This window comes from Bos grunniens, chromosome 8 (assembly GCF_055505025.1).
Source record: "Bos grunniens cultivar Pamir isolate PY7600 chromosome 8, Bosgru_T2T1.0, whole genome shotgun sequence".
Classification (NCBI taxonomy): domain Eukaryota; kingdom Metazoa; phylum Chordata; class Mammalia; order Artiodactyla; family Bovidae; genus Bos; species Bos grunniens.
The window spans coordinates 27156904-27177689 of NC_141172.1; the positions used below are offsets into that span (position 1 = coordinate 27156904).

General features: G+C 35.0%; 1 protein-coding gene across 18 annotated transcripts in view; it reads right to left on the minus strand.

Annotated features, from left to right (window-relative positions):
• CCDC171 (coiled-coil domain containing 171) overlaps positions 1-20786 on the minus strand; it is a 340483-nt gene that overhangs the window by 128738 nt on the left and 190959 nt on the right. Inside the window, exon 22 of one of the 18 annotated variants that reach the window (XM_086415039.1) lies at positions 16024-16359. The exons of the other annotated variants lie outside the window; for them this stretch is intronic. Coding sequence (XP_086271165.1) covers positions 16039-16359 — 321 coding nt within the window. The 3' untranslated portion in view covers positions 16024-16038. Of the gene's footprint in view, positions 1-16023; positions 16360-20786 lie in introns of those variants that run through there. 18 annotated transcript variants of the gene reach the window in all.

A 20786-nucleotide genomic window follows, 5' to 3' on the forward strand; every position in this document is an offset into this window, starting at 1 on the left:
CATCTTTTTCTAAAATTGTACCACGGTCCCACTGTAATTTTGGAATAAACATTTCCAGACTGTGATGAGTTAGGTAAAACATCTCAAGGCATTAAAACTCATGTTGGAAAAAGAAACAGCACTGTCTTTTGCCCTACCATTATAATATGACCACAAGAAAATCACATTAATCAAGAATTAGTTATCTGTTGGGTGGGTCAAACTATGCAGACTGCCACAAAAAGTATAAATTTAAAATGATACAACCACCAGATTTATAATTGGGTACACAAGTTAATGATGAAACTAAAGAATGATATAGTTTATTATAAAGCTTGAAAATCTGTGAGATAAGCAACTAGAGAATTTACAATAAAGATATAATAGTAAAAGATATTGGTACGTAGTAAAATTATTATATGAATAAATTTTAGTTTTGGTATTCTACATTTTATATGGATAATTTGTATTAAAAGTTCTGCAATTTTAAGTTATCTTCTTAAGGACATTATCTTCTATTATTTTCTAATAATAAACTAATACAAAACATAGGTGACATTAATAAACCAAAGCTAAAGATCAAATAAACTACCCACTTTGGGAACTAATAAATAACAGCCCTTATTAGAATTCACATGTCTAGTAAGACACAGATGTGAAAGTGTCCTATAAACTGTAAAAGGCTACAAAAATTTAATATGCATAATTAATGTAACACTTAGACTTCGACATGTAGTGTTATTACACAGTCTTCTTTAAATCTCTCTATATATAGCAACTTATGAGTTCCTATTTTAATTTTACATCATCCTTTACACATAAGCATTATATAAACATTCATAAATTGTTTAAAGTAAGTATTTCTATCACACTTGAAAAAGGTAAAATAACATTAACAAAAAGGTGTAAAAAAGTCACTTTAATAGAAGACCATATGGTAGATGAGTTTCAAAAGATGGAGCAGACAAGCAATGAAAATTCACCTTCAAAATTTCAAAGTATGCTATAACGTTTTGCTGTATGCTTTATGATTATTGGCACCACATTTCCACATGTTCCTTTGAAAACATCCTCCTAAATTCCATCAGTATAAAAGGAAAAAAGTTAATCCTGCCCAGTAAACTCACTGAAAATGATCAGTAGTAAAATATAGTGGAAAGGAAAAGAATCTCATAAAAGTGTTCAAAACATATTTAACACCATTTGTTCCATGCCTCACATAGTACTACAAAACTCTGGTAGACTAAGTGGGTTAGATAATAATGAGGTAAACTGGGAGAGAAATTGTTAAAAGACACTTAAAATGACAAAAAAAAAAAAAGGAGGATAATAAAGAGAATTACGAGAGCCCTCTCAACTAGAAAATACACTCAGAAAAGTACAGACAAGTGGCGGCTAGATTTATTGTGAACATGGCATGTAAGCAGTAACGTGGCAGTAATGTTTTCTCAGAATATAAAACAAACCGCATTTGGCTGCGCTACAGATCTCAGGAGACAGAAACTAGCTGCAGGTGACAACCACCATGATGCGCTAATAAAACCAACTCTTACACGACCTCTATTTTGTCCCAGTGAATAGCTAATAAATAAAGGGATGGAATACAATAAGTCCTTCTGTTAGATTTTATCAGCTATGGACTGCTCAGCAGGTTCTAAAAACTTCACCCAGTTGACAGTCCTTAGTTATGTGGCGGTCCAAAAATTTGCAGAATTCCCTAGCAATATTTTAAATGAGTCAAGCTATGAATTAGGTTGCAGGAAAATATCATTTAGAAATTAAATACTGCTTTTAAATCATTTGGGAATTACCTAAAACAAATGTCTACTTAGAATTGAGAAATATGAATAATTTATAAGGAGCTTCATATGGTTGGATTTCTGACACTTAAAAAGAACTTACTGTCAGAAGAATTTTTCAATTTCAAGAATTCTTTTTGTGATGTAATTGAACAGGACAGATAAATCCTATACAATAATTAAAATATCTTCATATTAATATTTTTATTGTACTATAAAATTTAAATGACTATCTTGATTTGCTGAATGTTTTATATTAAATAATATTAATAAAGTCAATCCAATATCAGCTGAGTAAAAATTAATTATTTAAGAGAATGTGAAGATCAAGTTTAAATTAGAAAAATAAACTTAGGTTCTTTTACATTTAAATGTAGATAAAACAAAGTCTGAGTTTTTTTCTTAAGAAAATCTATTCATTGGGCGAATTTTTTTGTATGAGATTTCACCACTGATTTCTATCTTCATTTTAGAGATATATTCACAGGGGAAAATTCTGAACTACAAACCTTTCCTACATTTCCTGATCTGAGCATTCCACCTTTGTACGAAGGCACTAGGTCTGTTCTTGAACCATGCCTATCATATTTGTCATCGTCGTGAAGTCGCTCAGTCGTGTCCGACTCTTCGTGACCCCATGGACTGTAGCCCACCAGGCTCCTCCATCCATGGAATTTTGTAGGCAAGAGTCCTGGAGTGGGTTGCCATTTCCTTCCCCATGCCTATCATATTAGAAGTGTGCGGTAAATGTTTGCTATTTTAACTTAGTTCACCCAAATCCTAGGGGAAAAAACAGCTAGAGTGACAACTGAAACATATTATCGTTATCACACAAGCATTTTATAGTTATATCAACTCAATTGATTCTTCATAGTCCAGTGAGATAGATTGCATTATCACTTCTATTTTACATACAAGGAAAGTAAGAATCAGAAAAGTTAAGTAATGTTCCCAAGATCATGTAACTTCTAGCTGGATTTACACCAAAATGTGAGCCCAAGTCTTCTAAATCTAAACCCTTACTCTTCTTTTCAGTTGAGGTAACACTGGTTTATAACTTCGTATGTTTCACGTGTACAATTTTTATGAAGACGTCCATGTACACTGCAGCATGCTCACGACCCGAAGTTTTGTTTCCACCCATTACCATGCAGTTGACTCCCTCTACCCATTTCATCCTCTCCCGCTTCCCTTCCCCTGTCATAACTAGTACTGTGTTCTCTGCATCTATGTGTCTAAAACCCTATTCTTTATCCTGCACCACAATATTAGTAACCATCTCTCCAGATTTTGCATAAAAATCCACTAACTGGGAATTCCCCATGGAAGGAGAAAACTAGTATTTCACCTACGTGTCAATTTCTTGGTAAGGTCAGTAAGGCATTTCAATCTATTTAAATGGCTGCTTTCTATTTATATTGAAACAAATTCCAATTAGGGCATTAGTGTTATACAATGGCACTGCTTCAACATCAAAAATCCAAGTATGCACAATTCAAGGTCCCCTCTGAGAAAGTGAGATCACTGTCATCACTTATGTACTAATGAAATAAGAAATAAATATTTGCATAGCAAAGGATAAATTATGCAGCATGTCAATGCAGTACAGAATTTTATATAATTCAAAACCACACTGGGCTGTTGCTTTTTTATTTTCACCTTTTAAAAAGAAAAGGAGTATCTCTGTCGCTTTCCTTGACAAGTTGGCATCAGCAATGAACTTTCCCTGCAGATCTTGAAGTTTGGTTAACTAGCACATACCTCAACTTTTAAAATAGTTATTAAAGGAACTCCACACTCACAACAGTATACCAAGCTCTATAATCTCAGTACTTGTATCTAAATCCTCCTGTTAAGGAGATTTTAATTCCTCTGTAAAAAGTCATCTATGCATCTAATTTAATCTAAATACCACCCTTAAAGCACTGTTACCATACAGACTACATTATCCTATTACAGTAACAGAAGAATTAGTAATTTGTACTGAAATTTGTTAATCTAAGATATGAAAGTAGAGTTTATTTGAGTTAAAACCATTCCATTATATTTACTCTGAAAGGGAGAGGGGAGAGAAGATGGGGGAAAGGAAGAGAACTGAGAGATGGAGATCAGCAATTCAATACCACAGTTCTGATGCTGTGCCAAGTCACAAACATTTATTATTCACAGCAAACCTGTAATAGGAATATATTTTCTCTATTAATTTACATTTCATACTACTGGTTTTGAACTCTGACTAGGTATAATGTAGGCGCCTTACTTTAACTCTGTGCCTCAGTTTCCTCATTTGCAAAACAGGAATAACAGTAAAATTTACTTCTTAGAGTTATATTATATTCATTCATGTGAATAAAGCCGATGGCAACTACAGTAAAACCTGCTGTTTCACCTGGTTGCCCTAACTGCTCAAATATCTCTACTACTGCAAACACTCTAACTAGGAGGTAAAAGTGAGAGGGGTTCCCCTGTATAAAAAAAAAAAATGTACCTTCATCAAATTTGGCCCTCAAACCTAAAACAACCTCTTCATCTGGTGTCTAACTGAAGAAATGGTAACACAATCCAACAAGGAAGAAAACCCAGCTGTTTGGAGTTTGTCTAGAATATGGCATCTCTAGTTTGGGCCCTCCAGAAAAGACTTTTTAAAGAAATAAAAACAAATAAGAACAGTTTATTTAACTGAATATTCTGAAAGGAATTTTAAAAATGAAACAGCTTATTTTTCCACTATTAACTTCGAATATTCCATTAGATTTCCCTGAGGAATTCTTAAAGATGCTTCTGCCCATGTAAGATTTTTGCTTTGTAGGCTGATCCTAAAACCTAACCAAAACACAGAATGTGACTCTACTGTATTTACTTCATCATTCAAGATACATTTATTATACGTCTATCCATGCCACGGCTGTAAATACTAGTAGTAATAGCAATAACAATAGCTAACAGTTTCTGAATAGTTACTTATGCCAGACATTAACACAATCAGCCCTCATAACAACTCTATGAAGTAAATTTTATTATTATTCCTATTTTACAAATGAGGAAACTGAGGCACAAGAGTTGAAGTAAGGTGCCTAGATTACACAGAGCCAGAGTTCAAAACCAGCAGTATGATATGTAAATTAATAAGTAGAGAAAATATACTCCTCTTGGCAAGAATTTCCTATCTAAAAAGATGTAGTTTAAAAAGTACCTTGTATTAAAGCTAGGTGACCAGTATCGTGAAGTGCATTCTCAGCAGAATAATATGGCATGTTCCGAGAAATCCTAGAGGTAACTTTAGTCTGAAGATAAGGAGCTATTGAGAATGACAGGAGAAAAGATGAGAAAGGTACATATAGGCCAGATACGGTCAGAAAACTAGACTTTTCCTTGCAAATGATTTTTATAAGTATTCCACAGAGTTGCATCAGTACATCTTGTGGGGAACACTTGAATTAGCGAACTCCCAAACCGCAAACTTCTTTCAACCAGAATTTGCTTTACTGTTCACTATGAGCTTTTGTACAATTCCCAGCCATGCAGCAGCGTTCTCTGATCTCCGTCTCGGGGATCATACACAAAAACTATAACTGCCAAATTAGAATGAATACAAGAGATCATTCAGGCCATACTGCAACCATTCATTTACATCTTCAGTTGGACTCTAATAAAGTTTTAATAAGATTTCACCTTTAAGAATCAAGATTCACTGATATGCTAGATAAAAAGGGATTTTAGAAAGAACTGGTTTGTGACAGATCATTTTCCTTAGCATTATCTGAAATTCACTTTTACACTACTCAAGCAGAGTACATATTATTTACTTGATATAAATGAAGCATCCTAGCCAAATATTTTCTATTTCTACTAATAACCACATGAAATCCTATATGTTTTTTGAATCATATAACAGAGAACCATAAGCTTTGTGTCATAGAAATGTATGATGAAAAGAATCTACTACTGAACTTAGCAATTTTTTAAGGAGAACTACACCATTTAGTCTATAATTTCAAACACTTTTTTTTCAGACTTTTACCAATAACACATTGGTTATATATGTGAGTTACTTTGGCGAAAAAAGGTTAGAACAAAGTTACCACTGGAAATAACCATTAAGGTTTCTAATTAACTAAAAGAGTGGGTACCAGCTCTCCTATTCTATGATTAATGAACTACAAAAGTTAATTTTTAACATATCTCCATGAAATAGAAAAATTTTAATCTCACTTCAATCTATTACTTATAGAAAAAGAGACTGAGACTGAATAACACACAGGCTGCTAAAATAAAGATGAAAGTTCACTTCTAAAAACAACCACAGCTTCAGCAACAGTTAGTAAATTCAAACAAAGTACTAGGAACAAGCAGTCAGATAGATGGACCCAAGCCTCAGTACAATTTCTTGAGAAACTGTTCTTAGGAGAACTTGTGTCTCTGTTTTGGAAGTAATGGTTGGAAATATATATATATATATATATATATAACATTTATTTAATATATATGTATATGTATGTGTGTGTGTGTGTAATAATCATTTGAGGAAGTAATACAGCAAAGCGCTGTTGTGCTCGAGCTTTGCTTCAAATGGAATTTTTCCTGTGTGAGGATATGCATGTGTGTACACACATGTATATATACATACTCAACGCATAGTACCATTTTGATTATTAAGGTTTTCCCATAACATTAGTATGGTTTACAATTCTGGTCCTTCTGTAACCAGCCCATTCACTTGAAGAAAAGAAAAACACACAGCTATTCTATCCTTCTAAATGAGCAAGATCACCATCTAGTGGTAACTCCTTGAAAAGGCAGGCATAAGGTTGCTGGAGCCTAGAAAATGTTTCATAAAACATGGAAGATCCTCTGCAGAAGGAAATGGCTGGCTACCCGCTCCAGTATACTTGCCTGGAGAATTTCACGGACAGAGGAGCGTGGCAGTCCATGGGGTTACAAAGTCAGACACGGCTGAGTGACCAACACTTAATAGTCTAGAACATTCAAGTTTATTTAGAGAAAAACAGAATAATACACTGAACAATCTTTTTATACGAATAAAAACTCTAAGCAACAAAAAAAGTGCCGAGACATATGGCTCCGTTTTCAGCTGTCTTAACAAACCAGAGTAAACCAGTTACAGATATTAAACTGTAAAGTTATACAAAATTTGATCAATATGGCTAACAAGAAAACAGATTCTTTATCTTCTCTGTATTTTATAAAGTTTAAACAATTAGTTATTGTAGCTGATTGTATTTGTTCCACCTTCCTGAGAGGGAAGTATGCTCTCCTGTCTCACTGAGATCTGGCTTGATCATGAAATTAATGGAGCCTCTTCTGGCAAGATTATATATTCCTTGTCCTTTCAGAATCAAGAGTGCCCAGGTTTCTTTCTTTGGCTAATGAAATGTGGGCAGAATTTAAAGCTTCATGAGACCAATAGTGTCTAAGGTAGAGGCTGCTCTGTCAGCCTCACTCATAAAGAAAGGAACCCATGATGTAGAAGCACAGCTAATCCATGATGAGTGTGTACATGTGAGAAGCTGCCTATCATAAGGCCACTGAAATTTTGGAGTCATTTGTTACTGCAACATTACATACAATATACTGACTGATACAGTTTTATTCCCACATGTGACAATTTACTCTAGGAATTAGACAGCTATGAAATCATCTGTAGATACTTTAGAAAATCAGTTTCAAGTCTGATTAGATCATCAGAAGAAACTAATTGTAACTACATATTAAAACCAGAGCAAGTCATTTGATATTTTTGGCAGTATAAAGGTATGATAAATGTATACCACTATCTTACAGAAAAATATTGAGTCTATGTACTATAAATCAAAATAAATTTATCCATACAGTTATAATTCATTAAAAGTTTTCTTCCAAAGCCTTTCCTAACTTATATATGCATATTTTAATTGATATTTTCATTCTAAAAACTCTAATAAGAAAATATATCTAAGCAATTCTCTGTTCTCTTTCTTTCCTGTCTGAAAAATAAGTTATATTTATTGATATTTTAAAATGACCATGATATATTTCTAAATTTTAAAATGTAGTACTATAATACTATAAAACATGATACCGTATTCTTAAGATACATATATGATAGACATATTAACATGATATAAATATATTCATTAAATTTTTGAAAGGTATACATCAAAATGGTAATAGAATTACTCTTTTCTTATTTTCTTTGTTTTATTATTTTCCATTATTTTCAACAAAAAAATATATAAACAAACTAAACAAAAAAACACAACTGACGCAATTCTCTTAAGATCAGCTTTCAACATGAAATCTTAGTTTAAATTTATACTCAGGATATTATAACAATAGTAATTCAAATTGATTTTTTAATGTGCTCTACTCAAGAAAGGGTAGGAAATTATTCAGTTATATAGCTATATAACCCTTTATAGAATGGTCAAAATATCTATATATAGATGGATGTATATAATATACACTTAAATTTAATCACTATCATTTATACAACCCCTTGAGAAAGAAGGTTTCAATGATTTGTTTCCCTTCCAGAAAATAAGCACTATAATAGCCTTAGTATTTCTTAAGCTAACAGTCACATCATAATTCTTCCATCTGATTCAAGGGATTTTGTCAAACCCCCTTTATAATTAAAGTTGCCTCTTTTTAAGGCTTTTAGCCATGACACAGCATAGAAGTCTTAAATACACATTCTCTACTGATAAACGATTTTCTAAATTCCACAAGGACTCTATGTCTGTTCTTTGCCACAAGACTTAGATCAGAAAAACAAATGATTTCTATTTCTACCACATAAGTACACTTGATGATTCTGGTCCACTTTGATACTCTGCCTTTACTCCTGAAATAAGATGAAACCACTATAAAGGTGTTGCTGCTTCATCAATCACAGTGATTTTACCTAGTTGGTACTCTTTAACAATAATCATGGTAAAGTACATACACTTCCTTAACAACATTTTGGAATTTGGGATGGTTTTCATTATCAGAAGACACAACTGAAAAATATGTTTTACTCTTTGTAGTTTCAGGCATCCTAATTTTACAGAAGTTAATACTACCTTATATATTCTTCTGGAATTAAAACATAGAAAATAACACTTATACACATTCCCTAAGATAGAAGCACTAAAAAGTCATTCACTAGGTAACACTTTAATTGTGAAAATACTAAAATAAAATTCTAATTTTAAAATTAGTAAGCCCTGGTATTTTCTGAAATAGCATGTTGAATTAGTGATGTAACAGTAAAATATTACTAAACTTCCAAATAAAACTTGAGCATACTGTTTCCTACAAACAGAAAGGCATGATTTAGAACACATAAAGGTAAAATCACCTCTAAAATGAGTTAAACACTGTCACCTAATCATGTTACAAATATAAACATATAATTAGGTAATTTTCTCCAAGTCTGAGACATTTTAATTAACGCTCACTCTATTATAAATGTAATATTCTAAAGTTGGTTACTATAATTGAACATAGTTAAATATTTCCGAAACAAAGCCATGACTAAGTCTCAGATTAATGAAAACTAAAATTAACACTTTCAGACAGTAAATAAATTTTGATTAGCTCTTTAAATTACAATGTACTCTTTACTATAAAAACTGGCCTCCTAAAACAACAAATAAAAGCATTTTCATAGTAAACCACAGAATACTTATAATTAGTATATGGTTGGTGTCATTGTTATAGTGTACTCAAAGCAAACGATATTTATAGATAAAAGTCTTTTTTTATTTTTAATTGGTAGGAAATTGCTTTGCAATGTTCTGTTGGTTTCTGCTCTACAACAACATGAATCAGTCATAATTATGTATATATCTCCTCCCTGGTAAGCCTGCCCTGTTCCCTCACATCCCCCCGTCCTAGGTCATCACAGAGTGCCAGGCTAGGCTCCCTGTGTCATACAGCAACTTCTCATTATTTTACATGTGATAACATATATATATCAATGTTACCTTCTCAATTCAGCCTACCCTCACCTTCCCCTGTTGTGTCCACAAGTCTGTTATCTACTAGGCTTACCAGTACCATTTTTCTGAATTCCATATGTATGTGTTAATATATGATACTTGTTTTTCTCTTTCTGATTTACTTCATTCTGTTTAAGAGGCTCTAGGTTCATCCATTCACTACAATTAACTCGGTTGTAAGGAGAAAAGTCTTACTATTATTAACATCATTATCAATCAACATCTCTGGGCTTAGTCCTTGTACCACCAATTCACTAGCCTGGCAACCTGGGATTAGTTAAATTCTCTGTGCCTTGGTTTCCTCATCAGTTAATTATGGATAATAATATTTATCTCAAAAATTATTTTAATAGTAGGTGAAATATTATCTGCACATTACTTAGCAGAGTTCTGAGAAACTAATCTCTAATTCAGCAACAAATGCTAATAAAATGTAAACAGTTCCTGAAACCACAGTCCACAAAGGATGTTTATAAAATTTCAGAGAACCCCCTCCATAGTTAACAATAAAATAAACCACTGAGCAAATACAAGTTATAAGTTTATCAAAGTGCATTTCACAATACATAAAGTATCTTGAACCTAGTATCAATTCAATTAATCATAGAAGAAATTATTTAAAGAAACTAAAGACTCTCATTTAACATGGCAAAAATCAACTTCAGTCATTACGTATTTTATGTGGCATGATATAAATGAATATCATTTACAAAATTCCAAATAGTTCACATATACTTGAAAATGCAGGCTTTCAGACTGAAATGTATATTTCAGACTAAAATTTAACTTCATTTAAGGACAGAGTGCCAAGAGATCAAATGCCAGTCACAACTGAATAAGGTCTAATTAGAGGAGAAAGAGATTTGACTTGTACATCACTTGAGAAGAGGTTTCAACATGCAAACGCCCACTGTAGACTTTTGTGGCCTTTCTATGGTGTTGCACAACTAAAAGCTTAAAAAATAAAATGTTTTTAGACTTCAACTATAGTGAAAAGGAAATGGAGATCATAGGGATATTATATTAACATAAAAAGTAAAGGCACCCGAAGGAAAATTCCTTGTAAGCAGCGCTTCTTCACAGAAAGTAAGACAAACAAATAGGAGGCCAGGGCAGGGGACAAAAGAGAAATCAAAACCAAAATACTCAGCCTCTAACTTGAAGGGACTTTAATATTGCAACAAAACCAGAGAAAGACAGAAACCAAGAAAAATCATACACACTGATATTTAGGCTACCAGGAAAAATATGATTTCAAACATTTTCTTAAAAGGCAGTTTTGTAGGCCTATTGATTCTTCTTGTGCATTTCAAGGTAAAGTAGTTACTTTGTAGTCGACTCAATAATGTAACAAAGATCTCTTAGGAATCTGGATTTAACAAGAACCCTCTCTATTTTTGCAAGAAAATCTAAAGAAAAGTTAACAGCTCAAACTAACTGGAATAAACGGTATGCGAGTACATGTGCTTAGCATGCAATCTACTTATGCAATAATCCCATTCTTCTTCCAAAGCATAAGTCAATAAATCTTTCCTACTGCACTGTAAATTCCAAGGTCACAGACAAAGATGTTTATTAGTATAATTACAATGTAGAAATAATACCATTAAGCCTCCAGTTCCAGGTTTCATAAGTTAATAGAAATAGAAGATTAAGAAAGTGTCAAGTGTGGTTTTACTTCTTAGACGCTAAAAATACTCCTAGTGAGGTGCCTTTCTTTTACATGACCTATCTTCTAGTTTCATTTTCATTTGATCTTTGAAGCTGCTAATATATTTTAAAGTACTTACAAAATAGAGTTCTGTGATCATAAAAATTAAGAGATGGCCTTAAGAAAAGTTGAGGGAGAGAGCCAAAATTGGTAAATGGCTCAAAGGAATTCATTTATGATATGATGAATCACTCAACTTTAAATAAATTCAACAGGGTCTCTGTGTTCAACTTCTAAACACATAAGATTCTACAAAATTCTTTATTTTTACGGGGCTTGAAGGTTTATTTTTTCATTTTTTAAATTTATTCTTTAATTGAAGGGTAATTGCTTTACAGAATTTTGTTGTTTTCTGTCAAACATCAACATGAAGGAGTCTACATAATTCTTAAACAGTGTTTTCAATCTATCTTTATAGAACTGCAAAAATGCACAATACTAATTGATTCTTGATTGTCTTCCAATATCCAATGGCTTCATTTTCTACTCCCAATAAATAATAAGCAGAGAATCAGTAGTTCAGAGAGAAAAGTTTCTGATATCATGGCCAAAGACTCTAAGTGCATGGTTTCACGTGAGAAACAGAGTAACATTAAAGAATATCTCCATCCCAGTGTCTACACTTCCTATTATAATCGACTTTATTGTCTTTAGAATTGATTGGAAAGATTTGGTAGTTGTTTTGGGGGGGTTGTTTCGTTTGGGGGGAAATCTCATTTTTAAAATGCTTTCTGTCTAATAAAGCAGCAAACAATAGTACAGAACTTAAGAAAGTAAATATCACTTTCTTCTGTTACTGGAATAACATATGAATTATAATACTATAGAGGTTGTTTACATACACCCTGTGTATAATATATGTGAAACAGTTAAAGCTAAAGTAAATCTCAACAGGTCATCCAGATCTGGTTATCTTTCAAGTCTTACTTCTCAGAACTTTTCACCACCATAGAAACAAACAACAAAAACACTTTCTTGTAAGGATATTTAGTTTAAACCAGATATTCACTTAATGTCTTAATCACTTATGAAAGTATAAAAACTATTCCAAATAGCATTCCAACAAGGGGTTTTCTGGGTACTACCAGTTGTGCACTGCTTGAGGGCCAATAACTTTGTCAAATCTCAGCAACTCAATAGAATACCAACTTCTCTACCAAAGAAGACAGATAAGTTTATTCTCCTTAATCTCCACATATGTCCCCACTCTCACTCATTCAGTAATAAGCTTTTCATATTTGCTACCATTATGACACAGAGCTCTTTCATAGAATTTTAACATGGGTCTTATACATAGTATATACATAGTTTTAACATATACAAGATCAATCTCTTGTATAGCAAATTTTGCAGAGTCTTCTCAGAGACAGAAAAAACACATGGTAAACAGATTAATAGCTATTTAAGTTTTGGATAATTTAGACCTTAAAATTAGTAACTAACTTTCACAGTACCCTATTCACCCAATCTCACAGCCTCAGATCTTTCATCTCTTTCTTCTCATTCTCTCTCATCTTTATGTATTTTCAGAATCACAGCCTTCCATTCAGACATACCTATGGGGTCCTCATTTTTTTAAACTTCACTTTATCAGACTCTTCCTTCAGCTTATCATATATCATCTTTTCTTTTCATCATTGTTAAGTCCCCCAAAGTAAAAATCTATATCTACTACTTTCATTCTCCATCCACACAGTAAACGTAATAGAAAGAATTTAAAGCCAACAAATCTAAATACAAATTCCTACTTTAATATTTACTTGCTAAGGAACTTTGGTCAAATTACTAACATCCCTGAGTTTTATTTTCCTAATCTGCAAAACAAGAAATTATGCTGCCTATATAATGGGTTGCTATAAGGATTGAACGTGATAATATATTTGAAGTGTCTAGCAAAGAACCAGACACAATTATCACTCAAGAGATAAAGTCTTTCTATGCTTCACCACGTGAAATCTGGTCTCTGGTTCCACCACTGTTGCAGCCAAGGCAGGACTCCATGTGTCAGTGTCCACTTCCGGCCTCTTCCACATGCCAATTAAGAAGGAGAAAGCTCACTTATGAACTAAGGATATATAAACCCTGGTGACTCTTTCTTCAAATAAACAGAAGCTAATTTTCTGAGATATTTTTAGAGAAGAGTAAAATAATCTTACAGAGAGAAACAGTTTTACTGAAAATCTTAACAATTCTCTGGCAACAAATGGCCTTTACAAATATTATCATTTAGGCTTCTTTAGTACCATCTGTCTCTGTGCTGGCCCTCTCTACTCTGTACTATACATAAATGCACACTTACCTGTTCTCTCCCAGTAAACAGATGTACCTGGGAACAGGAACAGCTATTCATTGAATAAATTTTTCCTTTGAAAACTATCTTCTCTTAATGAGTTGGTACTTATAAACTAAGCCTAGGGCTTCCCTGGTGGCTCAACGTAAAGAATCCACCGGCCAATGCAGGAGACACGGGTTCGATCCCTGATCCAGGAAGATTCTACTTGCTGCAGAGCACCTAAGCCCGTGTGCCACAACTACTGAGCCTGTGCTCTAAAGCCCAGGAGGCACAACTACTGAGCTCATGTGTTGCAACTACTGGAGCCCGTGCATCCTAAGGCCTGTGCTCTGCAACAGGAGAAGCTACGTCAGTGAGAAGCCTGTGCACTGCAACTAGAGAGTGTCCCTGCTCTCCAAACTAGAGAAAAGCCCACGCAGTAAAGAAAACCCAGCACAGTCAAAAATAAATCAATAAAGTTATTCTTTTTAAATCTAAGCCTATACAGAGATATTTTCAAACTGATTCAAACTTTTTCTGGGCATCTGACACCAATGGGAATGTTTTCAATGAAACTATTCACATACAACTTATTTGAAAGTGAAAGTGTTAGTCACTCAGTCGTATCTGACTCTTTGCAATCCCTTGGGCTACAGCCCCCAAAAGGCTCCTCTGCCAGTGGAATTCTTCAGGCAACAACACTGGAGTGGGCAGACATTCCCTTCTCCAGGGGATCTTCCCAACCTAGGGATTGGGGATCCCCTTTTTAGGTCCTATTTTTCTATACCTCTTTTCTTTATTGCCTTCCAAATTTAGATCTCCCCTACAGTTGTCTGCTCTTCCTTTCAAATCTTCCAATATATTTCATCTACTCCTTACCTCTTTCACCATACTTTACTACAACTACCAATTATATATTCCCCCAAATTTATGATCATTTTATTTGATCAATTATGATCAAATTAAATAAAACCAAAATGTGAAATAAAAATCTTTCTTGCATTCCCCAAACTGATCCCTCATCCTATCTCTTTATGGTAGAAATATTATTAATTTTACAAAGTAAAATATTAATTCATCCTTTATTCCTCTAAATTCTATAGCCCCTATATTCACTCTGTTAAGAAGTTCTACCATTAAAGATTTCTAATAAAAAAAATTTCTCATCTCAGATTTTAAGTGGGTAATAAGAAATAACAAAGTTAGTCCTTTTCCCTCACTCTGGCCCAGAGGAAAGCAGACCTTGTATGGAGAATTCTAACATTAATTGGTCAGACATAACTTAGAAGGAGAAAAGCCTATTCAGCTACAACAGTTTGGATATGTGAAACTAGAGGTTTAAGTATCCCAACATTTTTAAACCCAAAAGGTTTATTCAATCTACAAGAAACAAAACCTAAAGACACTCTCACCTAACTAGCTCAATCAGATTAAACATACATACTAAATTAGGAGCAAGAAAGATAATATCAGACATATGCTAACTTTTAATAAGTATAAGTAAAGATATAGCATACTCCCAGGTATATATGAACACATTTTCAAACTTAGGTGAAATGAAATATTTCTATAGAAATACATAGGCAACTGATTCAAGAAGGCCCAAAGTCCAGTTCAAAACGATATTTCCTCTCCCTATGAAAACTCTGTTTTAGGAAAAAGTATCAACAAAAAACAATAAAAAGGGAGACTGCCTATCTATAGAACAAAATTTTCAAAAGATATATATGAAAAGCAAAAACAGCTGGAAAAAAAATGAAGTGCAATAGAGGAAGCTCCAGCCTAGAGTCTAAGTGGAAGATGAGTACAGAAAAGAAGGGTAGTGGTGCTCGACAAACTGAAAGACTCAAGATGTGAAAACACAAGGCACGATACAGGGCAGGAGTAGGTCCAGGGGCAGAAGACAGGAGTCAGGTGAAAGACCACACCCAAAATAATCAACCACACCCATAGGCCCCTCCCCTAAACAGGCGGACTCCTCTGGATACAGACATCCACCAGCAAGGAAAACAAAAATTTATTCCATAAAACTAAACCAAAACCAAATAAGATTTGAGTTCTCTGAGAGAGAAAGGCAGCTAGGTATGGGTGAGAGTGCCACAGAACAAAGACCAATATCTGCATTTGGGGGTCACCCAGCCTAACAGCTGGCTCACAGCCCATTCACTGTAAAGGAAAGCCAGCCAGCCATCAAGTCTTGTCTCTGTACAAAGAGCTCCTAATTAGCTTTTCTTTTCCTTCATCTGTAACTGTGAATGACCAAACAAGTCTTACCATAAATTTGAGAAAAGCCTAGGTTCCAGTTTCTAAGGCTACATAACAAATTACTCCAAACTGCAGTGGTGTAAAACAATTTATTAGGCTCATGCATTCTGGGATCAGGAAATAAAACAGGGCACGGCAAGGACTGCAGTCTCTGCTCCTTGATAACTGGGGCCTTGGCAGAAGGCTGGGGTGTGAAATCATCTGAAGGCTCATTCCCATGTCTGGCCGTGGCTGCTGGCTTGTTGAAGGAGAACTTGGCTGGAGCTGCTGGCTGAAAACAGCCCTACATAGTATACCACATGACCTGGACCTCCTCAGAGAATGGTGGCAAGATTCCAACGGAGAACACTGAGAGAGAGCCCAGAGAGAGATGAGAGTGAGAGAGGCGAGAGTTACAGTGAGAGAATGAGCAGGCCAGAGCCATGCGGCCTTCGTGACCTGGGTCTGCAAGCCCTGCGGTGTCACTTTGTCCTTGTCACTCAGTTGTGTCCACCTCTTTGTGACCCTGTGGACTGTACCCTGCCAGGCTCCTCTGTCCATGGAGTTTTCCAGGCAAGAATACAGGGGATCTTCTTGACCGAGGGATAAAACACACATCTCATGCACCTCCTGCATTGGCAGGCAGATTCTTTACCACTACACCACCTTGGAAGCCCCTTGTTCTACCCATAGGGACAGCCAAAAGTGCCACCCAACTTCAGACAGGGAAGTAGACTTCACTTCTTGGTATAAGAGTAGAAGGTTCAGGAAGCATTTGTGGGACCGGAAATATCACTGTGGCCATTTGGGGAAAATGCAATCATCCACACCTCCAACATGAAAGAAAGAGCAATAGAAACAAACTGAACAAACAAACAAAAAAAAATATATATATAAAGACCAGGAGAAAGAAAACTTAAAAAATTGTTTATTGCCTATTAAAACACACAATTTAAAAAAAACACCAATTTAAGAAGATACAGAAACTTTCTTAAAAGATGGTACAAAAAGAGAACCAGGGAAATAAAGCAATTATGAGAAATTAAAAATATGATACCAATATAAAATAAACAGAAAAATTAAGAGAAACGTATAGGCTGTGCCTGAATCTAAAATGCTAAGACAACATAGAAGATAAATTATAAGAACCACAAAGGATCAAGTCAGGATACTTGATTTCTGACAGACTAACAGATGTCCCAGAAAGAGAAAAGAGCAAAAAGCACGAGGAAGTGAGAATGTATTCTGAAGCATCTATTGAGTATTATTGTACAGGGCAGAAATGTTACTGCTCTGAGGCTCACCATCTACCTCATTTTGGTACTCTCCTGTCATCACTACTGAAGTCTAAATTATAAACACTCAAGTTGAAGAAAAGTATTTGAAAGCTAAATAGCTGCAGATTAAGACACTTCTAGAATTATTCCAATTTCCATTTGTAGCTATTTTCATCAATTCTCTTTTTAAAAAAAAATCTCTCATAGAAAATAAAATTCCCCAAACTCTGAAAGAAAATGTATATTGGAAATAAAATAGACTAGGGTTGGGCAGACCCTGATTTCAAATTCTGACTCCAAAATCTACAAATACGTGATTCTCGGAAAATGTGTTCAGAACTCTGATCCTTAGTTCATTTTATATTCATAATTTATATTTATGTATTCTATGTTATCTTTCCAGGTAACTGCAAAGATTACAGAAAATACGTACAAAGCGTCTAATCCATAGGAGTTATATTATGAGTGTGATTCAAAATCCTCATGGAAATCCAAAGGTGTGAGAGTCACATTCCCACTTGCCTACATCAAAGAAACACTCTTTGAACTAAGGCTGGGATGGCCGCCTACCACCCACCCACCACTGCCTAGTCTCATCTATGCCTTGTCTGTACTTCCAGTTACCAATTATGGGATTGAAGTTCTTAAGGCAGAAGGCTGTAGCAATATGAATTCTGCAAACGTGAGGCAAATCAATGGGTTTTATTTCTAATCCTGTGAACTAGAAAATATATTTTCATCTGAGATTCAGTCATAAGTGGAAGAAGAAAAGCCGGGGTGATTCCATTTCCTACTCCCATGCCATTAGAGGGGAGACACTTGGGAGAATTACATTCAAAAAAGAGAAAAAGGAAGTTCTTCCAACTTTCCTGTAAGTATGTGGTGTGTGTGTGTTAGTCGCTCAGTCATGTCCAACTCTGCGACCCGGTGGACTGTAGAGCACCAGGCTCCTCTGTCCATGGGATTCTCCAGGCCAGAACAGTGGAGTGGATTGCCATTTCCTTCTCCAGGGGATCTTCCCAACCCAGGCATTGAACCCAGGTCTCCCACATTGCAAGCAGATTCTTTACCATCTGAGGCACCAGGGAATCCATTAAGTGTAGTAAGTGAATTGTGTACTAAGTCACTTCAGTTGTGTCTGAATCTTTGTGACCTCATGGACTATAGCCTGGCAGGCTCCTTTGTCCATGGGATTCTCCAGGCAAGAACACTGGAGTGGGTTGCCATTTCCTCCTCCAGGGGTTCTTCCTACCTCAGGGTTAGAACCCACATCTCTTACATCTCCTGCATTAGCAGGCAGGTTCTCTACCACTAGTGTGACCTCAGAAGTAAATGGATTTCCACCATCCAGTTCTGAGAAGCCAAGAGGAAAGGAAATATTTTAACAGCAGACTGGCCTCAAGTCTCAAAACCACGTGGATTAACGACTATCTCACAATAGTACTGTGAGCCAAGATGGGATTCAAACAATGATTTGACCACTATGAGCTATCAGAGTCAATTCGTTGTTGCAATGGGCTTTTTTTGATTTTTTATTTTGTATTGGGGTATAGCTAACTAATAATATTGTGATAGTTTCAGTTGAGCAGCACTGGGGGGATAATGGATACATGTATATATTGTTATTTTAGTTGCTAAGTCATATCTGACTCTTTGCCACCTCAAAGACTATAACCCGCCAGGTTCCTCTGTCTATGAGATTTCCCAGGCAAGAAATACTGTAGTGGGTTGCCATTTTCTTTTCCAGGGGATCTTCCTGACCCAGGGATCGAACCTGTGTCTTCTGCACTGGCAGATGGGTTCTGTACCACTGGGCCACCTGGGAAGCCCCAGAGTAAATTAAAAGGAACCATTCCAATCAAGGTGCAATGATGAGTCTGGGGATAAATAGTAAACAATTAGATACCTAATTGTACACAGATATTCATTTCTTAAAGAGTTTATATGATAGAAATCGGCCAGCTTCCGGCATGAACTTTGGTCTGTTCTACTATTTCAGTAAAAGATTTTACTTAATTGCAAAAAAAAAGAGAGAGAGAGAAAGAAAAAAAAAAGAAAATCTGTGAAATCTAGATCTTACTATGGCACAGGCTTTGTAAATTCAGACCATAAGATCATGTGAATGAAAGTACTTGCCAAAACCCAGGGGCAGCACACACCTTCTAACTTATAACTTAGGGTGAAGCAAGACCTTGAGGGCAAAAAGTCAGTAGAAGACTGAACACACGAATGACAAAGACCACACCCAAAACATGTCCTAGAACAGGTTTCTAACAATATACATTCCTAAATACATTCAGATACACATACATGTATAGTTCATATATTTACATAGATAAGTAATATATAGAAGAAGAAATATATCAGATCAGATCAGTCACTCAGTCGTGTCTTACTCTTTGTGACCCCATGAATCGCAGCACGCCAGGCCTCCCTGTCCAACACCAACTCCTGGAGTTTACTGAGACTCACGTCCATTGAGTCAGTGATGCCATCCAGCTATCTCATCCTCTGTCGTCCCCTTCTCCTCCTGCCCCCAATCCCTCCCAGCATCAGAGTCTTTACACAAAACTGTTACATTGATAAACTGCATTTATATCTATTTAATATATATAACTTACATGTAAAAAATATATAAATACATAATATATATGCAATTTACACATAAATGAAATATATACACACCTGAAGTATAATTTATTTTTATAAAGTGTACAACTGTATAGTCCATGCGTGCATGCTCAGTCACATCTGACTCTTTGTGATCTCATGGACTGCAGCCCGCCAGGCTCCTCTGTCCATGGGATTCTCTAGGCAAGAATACTGGAGTAGGTTGCCAAGCCCTCCTCCAGGGGATCTTCCCCTTCCAGGTATCAAACCCATGACTCCTGAATCTAATGCACTGAAGGCAGATTCTTTACCCACTGAGCCACCAGGGAAGCCCACAACTGTATAGTATATATGTATATATACATATAACAGAGTATGTGTATATATGTATACACATGAATATGAGTAAGAATAGAAAAGCTCATATAGTATTTTTTATATATTAAAATGGGACTTTTGAAATTGTACAATTTCTTCTTGTAAAGCTCAAGAGAGAATTTTCTCTTCCATGTAGCCTAATTCGGAGTATGATTAAGAGGATTGATAAGGGAAAGTAAGATTCATTACTACTGAATCTTCCTTAAGTAGGCAACATATGACAGGTGACAGGTATATGCATGTTTTCAAGTGTAGAAGTAGTTAGTTCAAAAACTAACTTAAGAATGAATTTGTGAAAAGGCAAATAATTTTTTACTCTGTGATGGAAAACAGTCTGATAATACACCAAAAAAACATATAGCACTTATCAACTTACCCATTAAATAAATATGAAGCAAGCATTCTATTTTTCTAAAATATATTAAAATTTTATGTTTTAACAAATTAGTAGGATAATTTATCAACAGTAATACTCTTTAAACCTGCTGCTGCTAAGTCGCTTCAGTCGTGTCTGACTCTGTTCGACCCCAT